This window comes from Labrus mixtus, chromosome 6, assembly GCF_963584025.1.
Source record: "Labrus mixtus chromosome 6, fLabMix1.1, whole genome shotgun sequence".
Lineage (NCBI taxonomy): Eukaryota > Metazoa > Chordata > Actinopteri > Labriformes > Labridae > Labrus > Labrus mixtus.
In genome coordinates this window covers 5,628,725-5,651,032 of record NC_083617.1, presented here as the reverse complement: position 1 = coordinate 5,651,032, position 22,308 = coordinate 5,628,725, and the positions used below count along the sequence as shown (strand labels likewise).

The 22,308-nt window shown below is 39.4% G+C and overlaps 1 protein-coding gene across 4 annotated transcripts in view; it reads right to left on the bottom strand.

Moving 5' to 3' along the window:
- The window catches only part of col21a1 (collagen, type XXI, alpha 1), a 29,512-nt gene extending 10,523 nt beyond the window's left edge, over positions 1-18,989 (bottom strand). The window contains exons 1-12 of one of the 4 annotated variants that reach the window (XM_061039616.1): positions 18,628-18,989; positions 12,911-13,038; positions 12,149-12,709; positions 11,259-11,424; positions 10,943-11,171; positions 8,885-9,058; positions 7,169-7,246; positions 6,390-6,473; positions 4,771-4,833; positions 4,276-4,329; positions 4,130-4,183; positions 3,966-4,019 (exon numbers count right to left, since the gene is read on the bottom strand). In XM_061039616.1, coding sequence (XP_060895599.1) covers positions 3,966-4,019; positions 4,130-4,183; positions 4,276-4,329; positions 4,771-4,833; positions 6,390-6,473; positions 7,169-7,246; positions 8,885-9,058; positions 10,943-11,171; positions 11,259-11,424; positions 12,149-12,709; positions 12,911-13,007 — 1,614 coding nt within the window. In that variant the 5' untranslated portion in view covers positions 13,008-13,038; positions 18,628-18,989. The remainder of the gene's footprint in view (positions 1-3,965; positions 4,020-4,129; positions 4,184-4,275; positions 4,330-4,770; positions 4,834-6,389; positions 6,474-7,168; positions 7,247-8,884; positions 9,059-10,942; positions 11,172-11,258; positions 11,425-12,148; positions 12,710-12,910; positions 13,039-18,627) is intronic. The other 3 variants (XM_061039614.1, XM_061039613.1, XM_061039615.1) reach the window with 3 other exon arrangements.
- Positions 18,990-22,308: the final 3,319 nt, after the last annotated feature.

Sequence of the window (22,308 nt, the reverse complement as noted above, 5' to 3'; positions counted from 1 at the left end):
ACTGTTTTGTTGGATTGTGTCCAAATGCTAGGGCTTACCAGTTTGTGTGAGCATAAAGCATAGACAGCTGTTCACATAAGAAGTGTAAGCAGTGACTGCTGTGTTTGCACATCTTACATGTGCAGGAGAGCCTGTTTTCATAGGCAGATAGGATAAAGAGCTTTAACTAACAGACACCCTCACTCCCATAACCATGCTGTGGGTTTCCAATTAGGGAGGCTGATTCTGTCCAAATGAATGTTGCCAAAATAGTTAAATTAATGAACTATAGAGATCAATAGCACAGACTTGTTACCCACATAATTAGTAAAACAATGTTCCTGTAAGGTGATGAATGACTGTGGTCATGAACAAGAATCACTGACTGTGAATACACAAACACAGCCCATTTCTTTTGGCAAACACTCTTTCTTCATCTTGTTACAGTATCTTGAATTATGTTCCTGTGACTTAATTTAGCAGACATTGCATGTTTCGAATCTCTGGATCCTATGCCAGGAAAAAGAGCCTACACCCTTGGGTGGTCTTACAATATGGAAACATTTAGGTAGGTGGATGTAAATCTGTTTATATCCAAAGAAAGTTTTATACTTGACGAGGATTCCCTCTAAATTTGAGACAGCGAGGATGCTCCCTGTTGTTTGGAGACCTCTTGGTTATCGGAGATTGTTCTGTGGTGTATGCAGGGTCTTTGGCTTTACTGAAGTGTAAACACTGTGTGGCCAAGCATTTAGATAAATTGTTACTAGACCGAAATTTTGGGTAATTTCCTTTGGCTCCAACGAAGCATTGATTAAAGTTGAATGCTGATGATAAATCTGAACTTGGTCGATTGGTCGGTCAGTCCACCACATGCGTCCGGACCAACGTACGGTTTCTCAACAATGATTTCATGGATTAATGGGAAACTTTTCTACAGACAATTACGGTCCCCAGAGGAGGAAATGTGCTGACTCTAATGACGCCTGAGTTTTCACACTATAACAAGTTGTGATTGATATATTTTGGCTAATGAGTGGAATACCTCATATACAGGATGGGATGGTTAGCTTCAACTTTGGTACACATGTCCATGTTTGAAATGAACTGTCATTTCCTTGATAACAAAAACAATATTTTCAGTTTATGACCAAATACATAAAGACCTCTTTCCACCATACCCAGTTGTAGTTGATGTTTGAACGTGAAAATGGTCTACATCATACAAGTATAATGTCATGTTTCATGATCCATATCAGCATGTTGGGGTTTTGATGTTAAATTCTGCTATCATGGTAACAGACTGCAGACGGTCACTATGTTGATTAACTTTTGATTTAATCAAATTGTTTTAGAACAGCATGGGGTGGTTTAATGTGAATTAGAAGCAACAACATTTAGTTTCAAAAAGTTCAGCCAGAACAGAAGAGCAAAAGTGTTCCTCGAGTGCCCACTTGAAGCTAGCTCCAACAGCTAAGTAAATCCAAATATGTTTCATGTTAAAAAGTTGTTTTTTTAGAACAGAAATAAACATGTGTACAGCCTGCAATAATCACAAATCAATGAATTGGCATAATAAAGGGGGAGGCTGAGTTGATTCTTTGAAGGGCGCATAACAGCTGTTTGCCAGGAAGCTTAATTTTCCCTCAGCTCCGACCCTGTGCCTGTTTCTAGATTGATTGAAAATTAGGTTGAGACAGCATTCCCAGTAGAGCGACTGTAGATGGGAAAGGGTGAAGTCACTGAGAGCATGTGTGAAGACATACATTTCTTGTATCTGCAATAATGTAAACTTTTAAGCTATTTGAAGAACTTGTTTGACTTTGTATCGAATTTATTTGAAAGATGTTTGCCATGGAACAGAGATGGAAAATCACTGGGAGCGCACCTCTTCTATACACTCATCTCATCATTTATGATGCCTCGGACCATTAAACTAAGATGTTTAATTATGGCCTTGTAAACCAGCACGTTGAACAGTAAAAGCCATAAGTGGTCTTTGATTTAAGTACAATTAGAATTGTGATTTAAAAAAAAAAAAAAGAGACGGTAAGTCATTAATGGTTGGGAGGGCGGTCCCTGATTCTGTTCTCCATCTTTTGTTTTGTTAATCCAAAACTCAAAGTACTTCACTGATCAATGACAGTTGAAAGGATAGTCCTTTAAAACTTCTCATACATCCTGGGCCTATAATTGTTACTTTAATAATGGGGCAGAGGGTACAGAAGGGTTTGATCCAGGTGTATCTGTGTTTCTGCAGACAGCTGAGACTGTTTTCAAAATGACATCAACTGCTTGCAGTGTTCTGGAGGGGGCTTCCTGTGGTCACACTGATTACAAGGTAGGACGATATAACAGAGGTGATGCAATCTGGACAGGATGCATTACCTCACTACGCTTAGAGTTAAAATGCAAATGTAGTTCAGATGAACATCAAACAAACAGAGCTTTCTGGATTGTTCTGGTTAGAGCTCTGGCTACAAGGCTTCAGTTTAACTTGGCTGTAACTGCAGTCGAGGCCTTTCTACTTCTTATTGAGCAATAACTGCTGGAGCGTCGCTTGCTTGTATGGATCATTGGATCAATTTGCTTTCTCTTTCTCTTGGATTGCTTGTGGCAGCTGTAACACAGGTGCTTTCCCCATGTGGCTTGTATGCTTATGCCTTGTTACACATTGTTCAATTGCATGAATGTGTTATAGCCTGGGCTTATCCAGCTGAGGCACCTCTGTCTGTGGGCTAATCTTCCTTTAGATGGTTTATTGATTTCTAACAGTGTATTTCTTCTAGATTTTTTGATGCCGCCAAAGGCTGAGATATTCTCACCCTGGCTCTTAGTGTGAAAGATGTAGACCTGCCAGTAGGGGTGTAACGAGTAGTCGCGGTTTCGTTCGTACCTTGGTTTTGGGGTCAAGATCCAGTACGAGTTCAGTACGACAGGAAAAAGGCAACACTGCATAATTCTAGGTTTCTCTCATTTATTTTGGACTGAGACACCTTCTGGTGTTTTGTTGTGTCTGCTTCTTCTTCTGTGTTTGTTGTTTAATGGCAGTTGGCAAACAGATTAGCGACACCAGGATTGGGGGGTGGATACTGCCATGTGTAATGGCCTGTTGATTTGGGACGAACACAAATACCATAACACCCCTACTAGCATACCAACCCCTGCCAGGTTTCTCCTGCTGGTTAAAGATGTGTGTTTCTTTATTTTATTTTATTTAGTCTTTTTCGTAAAAACATGCTGTAATGCAGATGGCGTTAACATTTACAGGGCGTTTTTCTTGCTGACGAGACAGACATTTCTACCTCGGTGGGGGTACAGCATGTTCTGCTTTGTTGGACTCTATGTGTCGTCTGAATATTATTTTTCGTAAAATCTCAGGGTCAGAGAAGGAATCATGTATGTTGTCCTTGAGATTCATTTACCAGTCTACCAGTTGTTGTCCTTGCATCTCCACCCAAACCTTACTGTACTTGGGAGGCTAAGAAACAAGAAGGACACGATGCCATGGGAAAACATAAGGCTAGCAAAGATTAAGAACAACGTTTTGCCTCCCTAAAGTTTCAAGGAGAAGTCCAAGTCTTTGAGCTTCTTAAGAATAAAGCAGAACAAAAGCCAGGAAACATTAACATGCTTAAAAAGTCTCTGATGGCCCTCGTGGTCCCCCTACAAAGGGCTCTTGTCCCTCTGTATATCTGAGAGGATGTACTTTTTAATCTCTCAGGGGATCTGGCTTTATATGTATAACATATGGCTTCTAGCATGATTGATGCAACAATGTTAGAACAGTTCACGTTGATGTGTCTAGCAGGGGTTTCCTGTTAATTTCACATTTGATCTCGTTAAAGATTTGCCCAGACAATGCAGTGTGTGTTTTATACATGCATTTAGTGATTTAACTCACTTTAGGTGCTTGAGTTGACATTTGATACCTAGTATCAAACACCATCTAGCTACACTAATAACAAGCAGAAAAATATTATCACCTTCTCTCCAGGTTTTCCAGGCGATCCTTGTAATCCAGGAACACCCCTCTCACCCTGAAAGAACAGACTTGTATTAAAAATTATTCTTTAGTAGTCATAAATTAGTGTTGCAGCTCGATAACAATTTCGATTGCGCCAGAAAAAGCGTTTTTTGACCTTCCTACCGAAACACCAGGCCTCCCTTGCTCGCCTTTGTTCCCATCTGGCCCACGTTTTCCCTGATCGGAGTAAAACAGGAAAACCCAATTTCAATTCCCTCTTTTCCATGATGAATTTTATATTAAAGTTGAATCATTTATTTTTCGTTTACCTCCACTCCTGGTGGGCCTGGCAGCCCTGGACTCCCTCTAGTTCCAGGGTTACCCTTAAAAATGAAAGAAGACATGAGACGAAAACATTTGGTTAAACATTTGAACCCATTCATCTGTTTGCATGTCCTTTAATGGATTTGAGCCTGAGGGGTAGATTCTTTCTCTGGGTTTTTGATCATGCTGTAGAACATGTGGTTCACTTTTGGACGCTTTTCATCACACACAAATCACCACTCTCCTGCCACCAGTGGTACAACCAGAGATGTTTTGTATTTACCCATTGGAAAATAAGGCAATAAGTGTGTTTACCACAGTTTTTTAAATGCCGAAGCAGTCCAGACCACATAGCATTTACAAGCAGTAACTGTCATGACCTAATCAGATACATCAACTCATCTGGTTTTGGCAAAGTCTCAGATGTTGTGGAGACTCTGTTGTGATGTTTCTGGAGGTTATATTCTGTATGTTTGTATATTGAACTATGTAGTACTCACAGGCTTACCATCAGCACCAGCAGGTCCAGGCTGACCCGATTTGCCAATGTTTCCTTCGTCTCCCTAAAGAAAGTGGAATGGGGACATTTAATCTTTTGTATCGCAAACAAATCTTCATGCAACCTCAAAGCTGTATTAAATAATCCCTTTAAAACATCTCTGGTAATAATATTCTTTTCTCAGGCTTATAGAGTGTTGATCATATTTCTCTTCGAATCATGCAGAGCAAGCTGGTGAGTTGTAAAAATGCTCTATGTGGGGTTATAAGGAACATCTGCAAGCCAGCAATGGTCCCAACATTTTGGATCTATTATTAAACGTAGTTAAAGCACAGCAGGGATCTTATAAACACAAACACGCCTGAACCCATGGAGGTTTTATTCACTAAAAGACTTGTTCCTAAAGTAAATCTCCAAGGCCCTTGTGTAAAGGCTTTTATGACCGGGGCTGCTATTATTTGGTTGATTCCATGTCATCAATAAAGACAAACACGTAGGTTTTACTCCTTTATTTGGTACTTTTCCACATTAACCAGTGTTTATATTGGCAGTGTACCGGTTTGCTTAAGCCAACAGTACAGTACAACAGGATCTTACAAGAAAAACCAGAACTGACTCATAATGGCAAGCCACAATTAGCCTAACTGGAGGAAAGAGGCTATTTAGTGTTTACATAATTTGTAAAACTGCAAATTTCTTAAAGTTAACTGTGTAATTAAAATGTGCAAAACAGCCCACACAGCAAAGTCTCTGGCCCAATGAAAACCAATGTTTACAAGCTGTAATGACTCTAATCGAATTTGACCTGTTGGTAGAGTGCAACCTCATGTGTTTGTCACTTATTAGACACGCAGAGCAGCATTTAGACATCACCTGGGAATTCAGCACAAATTTCCTCTTCCTTGCTGAAGAAAAAGACATTGTGCTCTTTTAAGTGCTGAGTTTACAGAACATATTTGAGTTGTAAATATCGAACAAATGTATGCAATTTGGTGAGCTGGGTATAGCCTCTTTTGAAAGTTTGTGCATTTTATTTTCTGAAGCCTTATTTTTCCGGGAACCCACTGGACAAAGTGGGGCCCTAAACGATTGTATTATGAGCCCAACACCCCCCGCCATAGGAAAAATCAGTGGGGATTCACAGGCCACAAAGAAACAGGGCTGTTTCTTACAAAACAGCGGCATAAGTTGACATATATCCTAACAGAAAAGTTGAAATTACAATCTATTAATTTACAGGAGAGATGCAATAGGATTTTTTTTTTTAGCACACAGTGTGGGGGGGGCAGAGCAAGCGTCAAGTCTGCGCTAACTGATTAATCACGGATCAAGACAATAAATAAATACATTTGATACTAAAAGGGCTTGTATACACAGGAAACTGTAGTATTGGTCTAAAGTCTAAGTGTGGGAAATACTGGAGGTTCATTACAGTAATATTTATCACATTGCAGATACACCAGCCTGATGCGTCTTGCAAACCACTTGGGCAGACATAAGGATGAGGCTCTTTGTCTGGCGCTTGTTTTGCGTCACATATAACACTAATGTGTAGTGCTGTAAACAAGACGGTGAAATGACACGATGCAAAGATTAACAGGGTTGTCTTAGGCCACTTACCTTTATTCCTGGAAGTCCGGGGGGTCCAGGAGGACAAACACAAGGCTCGAGAGTTGGTTCAGCGTAGTCAGGGCTGTTGGAGCACTGTTATCAACAAAACAAGGCTGTAATGAACAAGACCAGACAAGTGTAAAAGCAAAGTATGCATCTTAGAGCTGCAGAGATGACATTATTGATGATGTAGTCAATATAATGAAAAAGAAAAAAAGAATATGCAGCACTGACTGTAAGATTTATTTGCAGAGGAATAATCTAAAAGCACAGAGACAGAAAGAAGAGAACAGTGGTTCTTGGCAAACATTTGAGAAGTAAGGTTCTGATATCTCTTTTGACCTTTCTTATCCAACAGGCTCACAGAAAATAGTAGCTTGTGGTTGTAAACTATTTCATATAGCCAAGATAACAATGCAGCCACTGCCTCATAAACACAGCTGAAGCCAGAATACAATAAAATATGTACTGAGCACAAAAGGTTTGGGACCTTCTCCAACAAATTATTTTATTCACAAACAGATGTGACTGCGAGAGAATATGCTACGTTTGCACTTTCATTACACAATACTCGGGGAGGCTGAGCTGATGCACTGCAAAGCGAGACAAACATTTGATGCCATGCAGTGAGGTGTGTGGAGTTTTAACTGGCGGTGAAATTGTGCGGTGCATTTCCTGAGCAGAAACAGATGTGGTTTGACAAGGTGAGAAGTAGGTGAGAAGAAGTTATCTTTGTTGCCTTTGGACTGAAAAACAAAGTTCATAGCCCAGCAGGCCGCGGTACTTACAACTCCAGGTATTTCACACGCCGTCTCTCGGGTGTTCTGCTCCGGGTCACAGTAGATGCGAAGTTTCTGAATTTCAAACTAAACAAATTTTTAAAAAAAGAACATAATTTCTTAATCAAATAAACACAAAGAAGTTCCCAATGAGTTCAGAAACAACCCAACTGTAATAATGGGGGTAATTTTGCAGCACTTATTTCAGGTTTATCAGAGCTTTGAAACCAATGAACTGGAATTGCTGTTGAGTAACAGCTAAAGGACATTGTGCAACTACATGTTGCCAGACCTCCCTCAGTGTTGGACGTGTTCTGCATCCACGTTACTCTGTTCTTCCATTATTTGGAATTTTGTTGACGTTGGTAGTAAAATGGCTCCAGAAAGTCCCATAGTCGTTTTCACTTTGGTTACCATGCGAACGGGACGACATCCTCACATATGATTTATATTATTTCCAGCCTTTTGAAAACTAAAGTAAAACGATGTGATGGATCAGTGTTAAACAATATAGTTTACATTTTCCTTTATGAAAGCAGTGAGGGCTCGAACATGAAAGAACTGCTCTTTTTTCTTCATGATTTCACATCATATTAAATTACATCGAGGCCATTTTGGTGTACAGTCTATAAAATCTGTTTCAAATTGTAAGTGTGTTCATCCACAAATGATACTCGTATAAGTGCATACACTTTTTGTTAAATGGCTTCAAACTAGATGGACATTGTAACAATGGATTACTGCACACAATAAAACTCACTTCCAAGCTGTGGTTCATGTTAACACTCACTGCTCTAATGATGTGTAAACATACAGGCTGGCATAGGAGATGTAAAAGTCTTGAATGAGTTATGTACTCCCTATTTTTTAACAAGGACGTTCCTGCGTGTGTCCTATTATTTCACATGGTATAAATCTTGTCAGTGATTACATATTATTAAATGTATTAAAAACAAGTATCAGTATCAAAAATAGCTTGTTATATAAAGGATTTCATTTTAGAAAATAGGTACTTAGCTACTCTCTGTCATGACACAAATGCAGCAATGCCAAACTAGCCTTATTGCTAAGGTATTGGTAAGCTATGGTAAATGGACTTGAGTTTGTAAAGCGCTTTTCTAGTCTTCTGACTACTCATATCACAACTACACATTCACACACTGATGGCAGAGGTTGCTATGTAAAGTGACCATCAGAAGTAACTAATCCCATTCGTACACATTCTGGTTGAGGGACAACCGACTCTACCACTGAGCCACAGCCGCATTAGCTTTTTGTAGATTTACACAGTTTTTACAATTAAAACAATAAAATGTATGCGATCAGCCTTCTTTTCCATACTGTTATCACAACTATTAAATTATACATATGGAATATAAAACTGCACACAGTAAAACAGTTCCAGAGCAAATAACAACCCAGAGATATACACATTTTGGCACAAAATGGGTCAGTTGAGACAAATAAAACAAAGATGAATAAGGACTTTAGGAAAACAGCTCATTGAGCCAAAGATTTATTAACCCAGAGGGCTAAACGTGCCACTAAGGATGCAGCTATAAACCTCAGCACTGTGTGATCCTGTTTAATCATATATCAGTATCAAGTTTTGCTGAGCTACTCACTAAACAAAGTGTTCTCTTTTTCTGTAATTTTCTATATTACTTCCCTGGGAACCAAGCATTATGTATTTTAAGAGAATAGGGTTGTTGATGTTCAACTTACTGGCACTGTTGTTTCCTTTCGGACATATTTTCCAACTTGGGTTTTTCCATTGATGAAAATGCCAACTGGGGGCTCCAAGGATAGGGACTCGATTTCCAGGTCATCAACATAAAGAGTCACATCCTCCTCAGTGACCAGCAGCCTCATCTGGTGCCATGCCTCATCAAACAGCTTCTTTTGTTGCAACAAAAGAACAGGAAATAGTCATTAATACACTTCATAGTGGCAAAAAGTCCCCTTGTGGGAAGTAGTACAGTGTTGTGATTGTATTTGAGAGCAAGAAGCACAAACTCAGAAACTAATTTTGAGTTGATGTCTTAATACCTAAAAAAACAATAATGGGTCGCAATTTGAAAGAAATACAACTTTTTTGAGCTTGTGGAAAGTAGGCTTAACATCACACGTTATATTGTATGATGGTCCAGATGGAGTCAATGTGAACATATTCTGAGAGTTAAAATGTGGTTTAAAAGATAATGAGTTCCACAGTGTTTGTGTGCTTGAGTAACAGACTGCTCAGATATTGTCACAGTCCAGGGTGTAACCCCGCCTCTCGCCCAATGACAGCTGAGATTGGCTCCGGCACCCCCTTCAACCCCAAACGGGGAAAAAGCAGTATAGATAATGGATGGATGGAATTCAGATAATCTGCCTGTCTGAAGATCATCGATTATATGGTTGTGCTATTTCTTCAAGTTTAAGGACTTTATCTGCACTGTTTCACTACGGCGCCTACTTTTCTGATAGACGTCTGAGGCTCTACAGGTTTATACAAGCTACACTGAAGTGAAGTGAGGAGGATTATGGTTGATTGGTTAAGTATTACATGCTGTTGAAAGGACATGCTTTGCCCTCTGAGCTGTATTGAATTGTATTATGACTCAGAAACAGAAGACTGCTGAAGATGGATTTTTTTTTCCAATGTAGAAAGCTGCTCTGCCTAATTGACCTCAACTTGTATTTCTGTTATAATATAGATGAGTGTCTGTTGAACTATGTACACACATTTACACCATGCTTTGATGGCATAACAGCATCAATCAGACTCTTTAGGAGTACTTCATCAATGTAGCAATATACCTTAATCAAGGTGGAGCACTCATATGGGACCAATTTGGACAAGCATCAAAGCAGTGGCAGTATTTAAATCCCTACAATGCGTCAGGTTCCAACAATACTGCCTCTTACTTTTCCCATTATGCAACTCAATAGCAACAGAAGCCACACCCTGCACTCATGCTCTTCAAAAGTTATCTAGGTCACTAGATAGACTGTATAAAACTTGGAAGTAGTCTCAGTGACGTCAACAACTGGTTTTCTGAAAGAGAGAATCCCAATGTTGGGAAATGCTGACTCAAAATAACTTTCTGCCAATACTGTAACAGGCAAAGAGGTGGTGCCGAGGCGGGCTTTAAGCCTCATGGCAAACAGCTACAACACGTCCAACTGTCAGTAAACTAAGCCTTCCCTTAATTATGCATAACTTTTAGCCTTTAATTTAAAACAGATAAGTTAAATGAAAAAAAACACCTCTTCAGTTTTGACCTATATAGAATTAAGCCAATCAGACCAAAACCGTGTTTTGTACCAGGCTGTAAACAAGTCTATTTCTGCTCTAAAAATGAGCATTTTCATATGGGTGTAAGTGGGATTTTGGTGGATTTTGGAGCCAGCCTCAAGTGGACACTCAAGGAACTGCAGTTTTTTGCACTTCCACATTGGCTAAATTTGTAATGCTGGGGGTTGCTGCTTGGATACAACCTATTACAATATCTAACATTGTCTGTGTGGAAAAAAGTGTTTCTTTCCAACAACACATTTACATTGGATTTTCAGCATAATAACAAATCAGCAAGTGGGGTACTAAAATTTTGACAGATTGAATTGCTGTTTCTACTTGAGTGATTCATGTAAACTTTGTTGGGACTTTCTGATTATTCTGACACCGCATGAGTGCATTAATAATACAACTGTTTCGAAGGCTGAGAAGTTGTACCTTAGAAATGTACCCTCATCTTAATAAGAATTTTAAAGGTTCATAATGGAGTGTTGCTTTACCCTTGTTGTTTGTTGGGAAAATGTAACCGTCTGAATTCCACTTGGTGCTGTGCTTGTTGTCGTGAACATGACGGTGCGGTCCAGTCCGTTCAGAGTCACTGCCATCTGAGGTCTCCCATCCCGTGTCTGTATTCTCCATAAATCCCAGTCCTCCATCGTCACTGATCCTTTATACCTCATTGTGGCAACAAAAACGTATGACGGTGGCAGCCCATCTGGAAAGAGGTTCCTGGGTGACCAAATTCAGAAGTCAGTAACAGATCTTGTTGTGAATACACTGGTGATTACCAAGAGAAAGTAAATGCAAAACGAATACCGTGTAGCTTCACTCAAGTCCAGGCGAGATGTGACTTCGTAGGCCTTAGAGCCGTAAAAGGCTCCTTTTGTCTTCTTTGCTTTTTTAGCCAAATTTAAACGTAACAGAAGGTCAAAGCCCTTTTCTTCACGGGAATCTATAGGAATTCTTGCTGGACAAACAGTCTCTGCAAAGGACAAAACATGGAAATGGAAGCATAGACAAAAACATTGATTCATAGACTACTAGCACATGATGGAGACAAATTAGATAGAAGCAGTTTTCACACATTCACAATCTCACAGATGAGAAAACTTTCCAGATTTATCCTGAGAGTGGAGCTTGGCTGTTGATACATAAAACTCAGTTTGGTTTAGGCGAGAGTTTTAGGCTTTGAACTCTCTGGTGACTCTTTTGTCCGTTGATATCAAAAAACCCAAACGAAGAAGGATATTTTGGAAATGGCAGAACTTTTTGAGAAAAGATTATGCGAGTAAGTTAGGAACTATAAACTGAATGTCAGTTGGACGGCATCGAAGGAAAAGTGGAGGTCTGTGCAACACTGCGGCCTCTAGTGGATGCATTTTTTAACATCCTGTCCGAACATAAAGGACGATTGGGAGTATGGGGAATGACGGTATATCCTTTGAAATCGACGTATCTATTTTTAAAAGAACACCAAAGTTGATCCAAATGGGCTTGTAGCAAACAGGTGAAAGTCTATTGCTCAGATCAACTGATTCATGTCTGTGTTCTCACACTTTGCCAATCTGGGTAATTTCCTGATTTTTTTTTCGACATTACACCTATGACAGGGGACTTGAGGTGAGGAGATTCGCCCAATACTGTCATGAATACAATATTTGAGAAGAACAACACCTTAAACTTCCAATTGATCAGCTGATACTTACCTTCACACAGTTTTTGTCGTATGACCTGAATAATCCTGGAAATAGATTTGTAGTCCTCAACTGAGAACACGTAAGTTGAAGCCGGCTTGTTTGCAATGTCTCTCAACTCAGCTGTTTCTGTCTCCGACCCAACACCGATTGCAAACATAATTACTCCTTTTTTTCTTGCTGCCTCGGCTGCTTTCAAAACCTCATCTTGCGACTTTCCGTCTGTGAGGACAACAGCGATTCTGGAAATGCCTGATGGGCCACGCTCAGAAAGGCCAAACAGTTTGTCTGTGGCAAACTTAATGGCTGTCCCTGTCCTTGTGTTTCCCCCCATGTACTCGATGGACTCCATGGCTTTGAGGAGGTCTTTGTTAGAATTGTACTTCCCCAGAGGTATCTCTAAAACGGGGTCATCGCTGTACTGGACGACTCCAACCTGGGTAAACTTCTGTCCAATGTTGAAGCTTGTTGTTATGTTGACGAGCCATCGTCTAACTAGTTCAAAATTGACATCTTCGACACTCCATGAGCCGTCTAAAATAAAGACCAAATCACACGGCGCAGTCCTACAACCTGAAGCAGACAGGAAATATACAGTCAGTAATGTAAAATAATGGTTTTGAGAAATGGTATCTATTTTGGTGAAATACACAACATGAAATGCATTTACAGTACACTGAATCACCTTTGCCAGTTGTATGCACTTTAAAGTTGTGAATATATGGATTATAAGCATAAAAAGTGTGAGAAAAATGAAGACAGAAGAATTCTTACTTCTTAGGTCTTCATCTTGAGCTGCACTAAACAAATGGAGAAGCATGAAGCATAGACATCTTAAGACACATTGCATGGATGGCGCTTTGTAACCCATTATGCAGCGGTACCAAGTTCCAATTGTGCACCTACGGGGAAAGGGAAAGACATGCCTTGTATTGCAGGGAAAAAGAAAAAGACAATGCAAGCTTTTGTGACACTTTAACTGTGGTGTTCCTGTCTAGACAAAGGGAAATGTATCAAGACTTTTGAGTTTTCATTAAGCTGCAATTTATTCTGGCCTGTTCAAAATGTTACTACATGAATGGGTATGACTCAAATGAGACAGCAGGGAGTACATGCATAAATAAGCACTTTGTATTTTTCTATAGTTTATTAATGGAATTATTCATGAAGTGATCTATGTACATTGCAATGAACTCATATTTGCATTTAACAAAGCCTGGCAACTTACAAGATAGACATAAGTGCAGAGAAGTATGCTCATACAAGCTGACTTGGTGACAATAATACTGTATGCATTGTGCTTAGGACATGGCCCAAGTCGAGCACAGATCTGACAGGACTCTCCATTGTTTGTGGTCATTTGAATCTCCATATAAAAGGCCAGAAAAAGGTACAGTGGAGGAAGTCTGGCAAATGTCAAAATGATGGAGAGAGATACAATCAAGCCAAGAAAGAACAGAATAGTCAGATGACTAATGGTTTCATCAACTGGTCCAATGGTACGACATAAATTAGTAAAATTACAGTCCATTATTTTGATTTTTTGGCAAATTTAAGGCATTGACAACAGAGACAAATGTTCTATTTGGATTCTTGTTGTAAAGCTGAGTAACAAATTCTTAACTGTTTGACCAGTGTAATCGGTTATTTTGGAGTTACTTTTACAAAATGCAGACCTCACGTGCTAATAAAAAAAGAAATAATGTCACAATCCATCTTGAACATTTTTGTATCATATTCACCCTTTCCAATCTGTGTCTTCTGTCTCCACCTACTCCTAAAAACAGTATTTGGCTGTTTAGTTTCTAAAATGCTACACTTCCCTCATCAGCTAGATTTAAGTTTTCTCTATTGATTTGTCAGATTTTTATTTTTCTGACAACAACTGCCTGTTTTGACTCGAGACAGGAGGTGGGAGGGAACCGAAAACAGTGAAGCCCAAACAGCTACATAATGACCCGAAAGACTAATTCATCAATGTGACCATGTGTGACATATGATCGGGACAGTTTTTCAATGTAGGACTAAGCAACACATTTGGTGTAATGGAAAGTTAAAAGTTATATTAAGAAAGAGAAAGAGAAACTAAAATGAGCACCATGCTTTGCTCATCAAAGGAGCGGCACTACCCATTAACCACAGTGACTAAGACATGGTTGAATGTCTCCACTGAAGAGCACTTCCCATCGTTCCTTTTCCCCTAAATTGCTTTCATGTACTACCACCCACTGCTACATCAAAAATCCTTGATTTACTCACTTTGACCACTAAGTTTACCCTAAAGCTTGTATCAATCCTCAATGTGGCACAGTCTGTCCCTCCAATCCTTCTGCACACTGCCATCGCCTTAGTACACCTAAGCATATTCCTTTCAAGCTTCATCAACCAAATCCTCACATGGCACTGTCAGCTTTACTAAATAAATAATCCACTGAACCTCTGACCACAACCGCCATTAAACCAGCGCTCTGCGTTTCCTGTGGGATTATCAGCTGTTTCCTCAAATCTGCTGCCATTTGCCAATCTCTGCCCGCCCTTGGCCCAAACACAAAATGACTGCCCAGAAAAGTTTCTCTCCCACACTTTTTCTTTCCTCATGGGTAGAACCAGTTCTAATGCCATCCTTCCTACCAGCAGATGAAGTAACCTCGATCAGTTTCTGTTTGCTGTTGCTTGAGCACACACACACAAAACATACAAGAGCAGCTGTGTGATTCTTGTGAAAGATTATATTACACCTTGGCAAAAGGATTTAAAATATAAACAAGTCTGAACATATGGTATCAGATATTCGGGGAAAGTGTTACCTTAACAATTTGCACTGATAATTAAATGTCTTTTGATTTGCTTCCATACTTTGAAACTCCTTCCAGCTCCACTTTTTAGATGTAATTAATTCATCTAATCTGGTTTAACAGCCTCCATTGTGCTGATGTTTTGCCCTACAACCATTATCTGAGTGATAGACTCAACCTGTAAGAAGTTTGCTGTGCAAGGCCCTAAGGCTTCCATCTACACCTGCAGAACAACACCCTTGCTGTATGACTGAGTGCTGACTCTTGAAATATTTCTCCTACAGGATAATGAACAAACATATCCAAACATAGGACCGTGTTTAACCTCAATGTTATGTGGCTGGCAGATAAAAATAATAACTCAAGAAATGATACCTGATCTAACCTGAAAGCAAGTCTTAAAGCTCCTGTGAGGAACTCCCTGTGTTGAGTTTGGCGCCCCCTATGGACACCGTGGTATCTCTTGCCTCTTTGTTGATTTTGTCCGGTACATGGTGTAAGCAGTGTTTAGCCCTGCTTGCTTTATCAGTGTAATGTACCACTTATGGTGAATATTTGCCCTGTAAAATGTAAATGAAGTCTGTTTTTGCAGCATGTAGTTAACCACTCTGTCTGTCACACCCTGTCACAGTCGTCTCAGGCATTAAAGAATGAACTTATATAAATTGTTATCTTGTTCCTGATGATCTTGTTTGCTTTCGCCGTTCATAAAGAAACAAACAGTATTAGTTCAGTTTGTTTCACAACTAGTTCAAAACTCTTCACAGGAGCTTTCACAAGTTTTCACACCTAAAACTGTAATCCAAAATAATCTACATTAGGGTTCACACGATATGACGCCCCCGTCGTAAAGCTTAAGTAAGGTTATATATCCCTTTTTAACGAAATGTCTCCAAACTCTTGGATTGATTAACATCAAATTTGGTGCACATACTGTACATCGCTGTTGTACAAAAATGTTCAGTGCCAATGGTTATCCCTCTCTGTATCACTATCATAATTTTAAAATTCCATTTAATTGAATACAATTACAATCAAGAGAAACTTTAGTTTATGACCAAATATCTGTAAAACCTCATCATCACAAGTTTTTGTGTTGTGCTAATAATTGTAAGAATGAATGCAAATGTTAGCATAGTAGCCCAACTTACGGTAGATGTTGCATAAAACACAGGCAACATGGTCAGTATGGTCATTTAGCAGTCTGTTGAAAGCATTTGACTGAAACTCTTGGCTTTAAACGTTTACTCTTGTTGGATTAATCATATGAAGACCATTTTATGAAATTTTAACAAAACACTTGATTCCTTCATCCACATGTGAGGCGCGATCTGGAGCCGGTACACGTGGTGGGGATGCAAGTGTTTTTTTGTCCAAGACTCTCCCTTGAAGCTCATCTTCTATAGGAGGATGGAAATAAGCTACCTCAGCATGAGAGCTCAGCTCTGCACAGGGAATGGAGGTGCTTATAGCTTCTCTCCCCCCTGAGGTGCAAAACAAGACTAAGACATGTTAGTGTTTGTGCCTTAATGTCATTAGCACAGTATGCTTTGTGAATTAGACCTTGACACAGAGTAGGTAGCGGGAGCATATGATAATCAATTTGTGGTGCTAGCAGCCATGATCCATTCTTAAATGATTCCACTCATCGTATGTCACAAAACAATGGCATGTAACATACCGCTTTTCGCTGTAGTCAGCAGCAATGTGTTTACATTTGGAGATAATCAGTAGGATTATCGTGTGAGCACAGCACACGTCTTATCATATGTTTTTCGACGTGGCTGCTAAAATTATCTTTTTAGTAGTTTCCAAAGAAACTGCTGACATCCTAAAAGGAAGCAGTCTGAAATGAAGACCAGATATGCTGCATACAATGTTAGAGGCAAGACTCGTGGAAGGAATTTGATAGGAAGGAACTGACGATTCACCTTATTCATAACTTTTTTTCTGATAGTTGCACATGAAGGTCAAAGGACTAGTGTCAAGGATGTATCCCTTGATCTCTCAAATGGTTTATTCCTGTAGAGCCAAAGAGGGGTAACACTCTTTAACATGACTGCATTTTTCCCCCCATGTAACTCCACGTTGAAGAAACACATTTGAAGGGGGTGTTAAGTTGTGCAAGAAGTTTACTTCTGAATTGTTCCCCCACTAGAGAGCTGGAGGAGACTGTTGGAAAACCCCCTCACTGGCGGGGTCCAGCCAGGATGACTTTCCCCTCGATTGACTTTCCCCAAACTGTGTGTTTCTACACCTCGGCTCGAGCCACATGGCATTCATTTACACCATCAGACAGAGAAATTCCGACTGTGGACTGTGACCAAACACATGTAGTCATGATGAAGGGGAAGCAACCCACGTCCAGGAATAAAAATGCAACATTACACATGATTCGCTGAAATGCGTAAAGTAGGAATGCGTGCATAATGTAGCAGAAACAACAGGTGCACTTGAGGCGCAGGTTAGGATTTGACTCCAATATGAAATTTGACGACCTTCTGGCAGTTAATAAACCTACCACATGACATTGATTTAACCGCTGGGACGGTTGTTTGTTGCAAACTTAAAAAGATTTATGTGAGACTTAGTTTGTTCCAGCTGGATATGCTGTCCAGGAACCTGCTGAACAAATGATTTCTCACATTTCACCAGATAACTTTTCACTCCTTCAGGGTGGGCGTCACCGACTCATTAAATGGATTTTAACCAAAGTACAAGACTCTGGTTCTGGTTTGGTTCTGTCCTTTGAGGAACTGAACTTCCCTGTCGAGAAGGACATTTTTCATCCATATGAAACCATGCAACAATGTTTGAATTACTGAGTTTAGAAGGACATCATGGTTTTTTTTTCTCTCTATTTGTTTGGCATATTTATTTTTGTGTGATGCAACTGCTGGCCTAAACTTCCCTTAAGTTGATGAAGTTAAAGTTATCTGCTATAAATATGGCAAAGGGAAGCGGTTCCATTCCAGAAACAACAACTGCTGCTTAGGGTGAACTTTTGCCAAGATAAAGAGTATTTACTGCTGCCAAATTCTTCAGGGGAAGCCAAGCCCTATCAGTTGTTCTTCGTAGAAATCTGTTCAACTAATTTAGACAGTCGAATAATGTCTTGTAAAACATAAGCTCATTGGGGTCTTATCCCTTTTCAGCCAACATTTCCTCTTCCTGATATTTTCTACTCTTGCCCCAAACAATTTTCACATTTGTAAAAACCTTATGGGTACTATACATGCAATACTGTGGTGCACTCTGCAGTATGCCTGCACAAATTCAAGAAATATAAAAAGAGGAATCTTTTTACGAGAATTGGTTTTGGCCAGGAATTCTCCTGAGGTGATTCCATTCATTCCTTGCATGACAGAAGCGCAAACAAGGGACTGATAACTGAGCTTAATGTCTTCAATATGTAACTGCTGCAGCACAGATTGTAGGACAGTGAGCTAAAGGTTGACAGAGTGCTAAACAACATCGTAACACACTGAAAAATAAATAATTAAAGTAAAGTCAGCTCAACATGTTCACTTAATAATCAAATAAACAAACCTCAGATTTTAGGTTGAAGCTGTCTTTTGATTGAAAGATAAGCACAGTTGCACACTCATAGCTTCTAACCTTAAAACACGCTTTGCTAAATTCAGATATACAATAATTTGCAATCACAGAAATAAGGTAAAGTGAACAAAAGGTTACCGGTAAGCGTCCAAGCCCTTGTTTGGATTCCCGTTAGTCCTCTCATTGAGTGCCAGGGATCAATACTGTTCACAGCCCTGGGTTTACATAAAGTGAATTTGGGGAGAAGCGCACATGTTTCTCTGCTGAATGAAAGCCTGCCCTTTCCAGCAGCTCTCTCTCTCTCTCCGTCTCCTCTGTTCCTGTCCTTCTTCCTCTCCACACCCCCCCAACCCCTCACTCCGGACTTTTACTGGCCTGTAGCCACCCTCAATTACCATGGGTGGAAAGAGAAGCAGATAAGGAGAGCATGAAATAGTGAAGCAGACGTCCCATCTCTGACAGTCCAAAAGGAAAATAATAGTAATGAGCTCAGCCTCCTTCCAACTGTTGAGGGATTGGATCGCGTGAGGGTTGCTAGGGGCACAACAAGCACAGAACATGGAGTTTTTTTTGGATGCAAAACGAGCACAAGATCAGCCAGAGAGTTTAAGTATACAGAGAGGTATATACTGCACTGCCCATTGTTCCTTCAGTATAACCTGAAAATGCTCTGCAAGGCATTACACGGCTCCTTCTCTGAATCCCAATTCATCACCCAAATGGACAGCAGATTATGTTCTACAAGTCAGCAGTGAACAAGGTGTGAAGAGCTACTGCAGTGCCTTTTTTTTCTGCACCAACAGCTGGAAGTCGTTAGAAATGCAGAACTGAATCTGCTATCTGTACAGCAGACAGATCTCAGTTTGATTCACTCGAGCAAGTTTTATCATGTTTGGACTCAGTGGCAGCCTGCTCTGCATCAACTAACAACAGCCTCAGTATTTGCAGGTTCTCTTTAGAGATTAAAAAAGCTTGAACACACTACAACACAGTTTATTCAGTTGATATTTAAAAGGCGGCTGAGTGTATGAGATCTGGGATTCCCAGTGTGTTAGAGATATCCACAAGAAACATTTTTTTTAAATTCCATTCATTAAAGAAGATCCTTTTCATTTCAAGCTTTAAAAAGAACATTTAAATAGTTATTTGCAGCCACAAGCTTTTACTTTCACTCAATACATCTTTTGAGTTATTGGTTTGGTTTTAAAGGAATTATTTATGACTTCTACTGGGGCTAAAAGTAAACTAATATAAGTTGTTGTAAATGGAATTATGAGGAACTTGTTGTTTTGTAAAGTGGCTCTTTGTATTAGTAGTTCATGGGAAAAATATTGTAGTTTTTACTGCTCTTATTGATGTGAGAGCCACAGCATTACCAGTCTTTTCTTTTCTCAGTTATATTTTTGGGGTAATTTTACCTCCATTAGAAAGGACAGCGGTAGAGAGACAGGAAATATTGGGAGGAGAGAGAGTGGGGGATGACATGAAACAAAGGGCAGAGGTTGGAATCGAACCCACAGCCGCCGTGACGAGGACTAAAGCCTCTGTACATGGGGTGTAAAATAACCGCTATCCGGCGCCTCACTTCCAGTCCTTCCTTCAAAAACTAAGATTGAACAGACAATATGTGGTCCTCTTGTAAAATCCTGCGTTGTTATGATCTAAAATAGGTACGAGACTAAAAATCGCCACAGTAATATATCGTTATCCTGACTCTTGTGATACAAACAGGATAGACTGGTATCAAATAATGATATTTCTATTTTAAAAAATCAATCTAAACAAATTTATCTGGCAATTTGACTCACCATCTAACCACTTAATGACTCAAAAGTCGCTGTTATGACATGAATGAGAGTGTCATGATAAGAGGTGGAACTGAGACCAAATTTGCAGGGACTGAATTCATCAGAAATCATGATGTATCATGATACATGATTGTCTTTTAATATATTAAGCATCGCAGAATCGCTGAGTCATCACGTTGTTGTTATCTTGGGCCACATATCGCACATCACATCATATCATATCTAAAGTTACTCTGCCATCACCACAGATCTATAGTGTACTGATTTACCAACAATAAAATAGTACTCTTTAAAAAAGAACATGTAAATGAGAATTACTTTTACTCTTTATATTCTTGTTTCTTTCTTGTTGCTAATAGTTTCACACCAAAACATCCAACTGGGTTTGGAGGTTTAGTATATCGTTTTTACTCAATGGGTACTCCTATAAGACAGCAGAGTTTCCCTGATGGTGTCCTGGTTGACCCTGAGCCTCAGCACACTCTGCTGGATCCCACAGGAAAATACTGTGTTGGAATAAGAAGCCTGGGAGGGGCCAACCTGCCGCTGAGAGTAGACTTTCCAATGCTGAGTAATTTTCTGTCTCTGTTGACTGTCCTCTGGTTTGTAACCAACACGAGGTGCACTTGAAGGAAAACACGGGACAGAAAATCTGTGTTCTCATTGTTTTTTCCTACCAGAGGCCACTTTCGTTGTCTTCTGAGGCCTGAACATTCATCAATATGACTGGACTGTGGTCAAATTTCCAAATATGACATCGATTACATATAGCAGAGAACGAGATTACATAATAAATATGATAGGCCTGACAAAGCCCTAGCCTTAAGAGAGCAGGATGCAATGTATTAATAATATGTTACATTTGATATTAAATATATAATTTAAAGTGCACCAAAGAGAACTTAACCAAATCAGATGTTAAAATCAGTTGTTCTAAGGTTGTCAAAACTGTCATCCCTTTTTAATATGCGTTTCAAAAGACATGAAAAATGCAATCTCTGTTATTTAACGATCCACAGTATCAAAAAGCATGGAAGCTTTTAAAAAGCTCCGACCAAAATTTAACCAAAAATGCTGCGAACAAATGACAGAGAGCACTGACAGTGTGCAGGAATTTGCCTTCCATTTTTGGTAATTAAAAACAAGAAATAACCCCAATATTGGGAGACTAGGACTTCTATTTTTGTTGCTGTAATATCAAAACAGGTCTGAATACGGTTTGATATTAAAGTTGAACTTTATGGTAGTTGCTACAGGATGAAGTACATTGAACCATTTTTGATGATAGGGAGAATTTAATTCTTCCGGGCTAGAGAAAATTAATGTGAATTTTACATCATATCAAGCACAATCTCTGCTTATTTATGTGTCTTCAGTTGCTCCTGGACTCTTAAATACAGCAATAGTCTGAAACAGGGCTCTCCTTTCTGTGTGTTCTGTGATCAAATACAAAGTGTTCTCGTCTTCTCAGGCTGCAGGTTTATGAGCTCTGTGCAGAGTTTTTCCTTCTCAGTCTGTTTTATTTGATGTATAACTATTCAGCTCGAGGGGGGAGAAACCCATAAGGATTTGCCAAAGACAAGTTTTTAATATAAAACAAGCATTGCGAAGCAGAATAAAGATTTCTAGTTTGATATCAAGGTTGTCCTAATCTAACCCTTTAGCTCTGTCTGTCTGTCTGAAGCCAACAGTCAAAGGGGAAATCTGTCATCATGCTAGATTGTGCCTTCTATGTGTATGTATGTATGTGACTGCTGTAAAACACCTAAACTCTTAAGGTATAAAAGGCAATATAATGTTTTTTAACTATTCTCATCAAGGAGGTAGATGCAGATTATAAAGTCAGTACAGACGTTTTTTTAGCTTTTCAGAGAAATGCTGTTTCATGCTTCAAATTCACAAAACACAAGGCCATATTTTATAACTTCTTTTTGACAGAAGATTTGCCTTCAGGCGGGAAAATCAAAGATGCTCTAAAATTAGATAAAAGGTCTTTTTTAAAATGGCTATT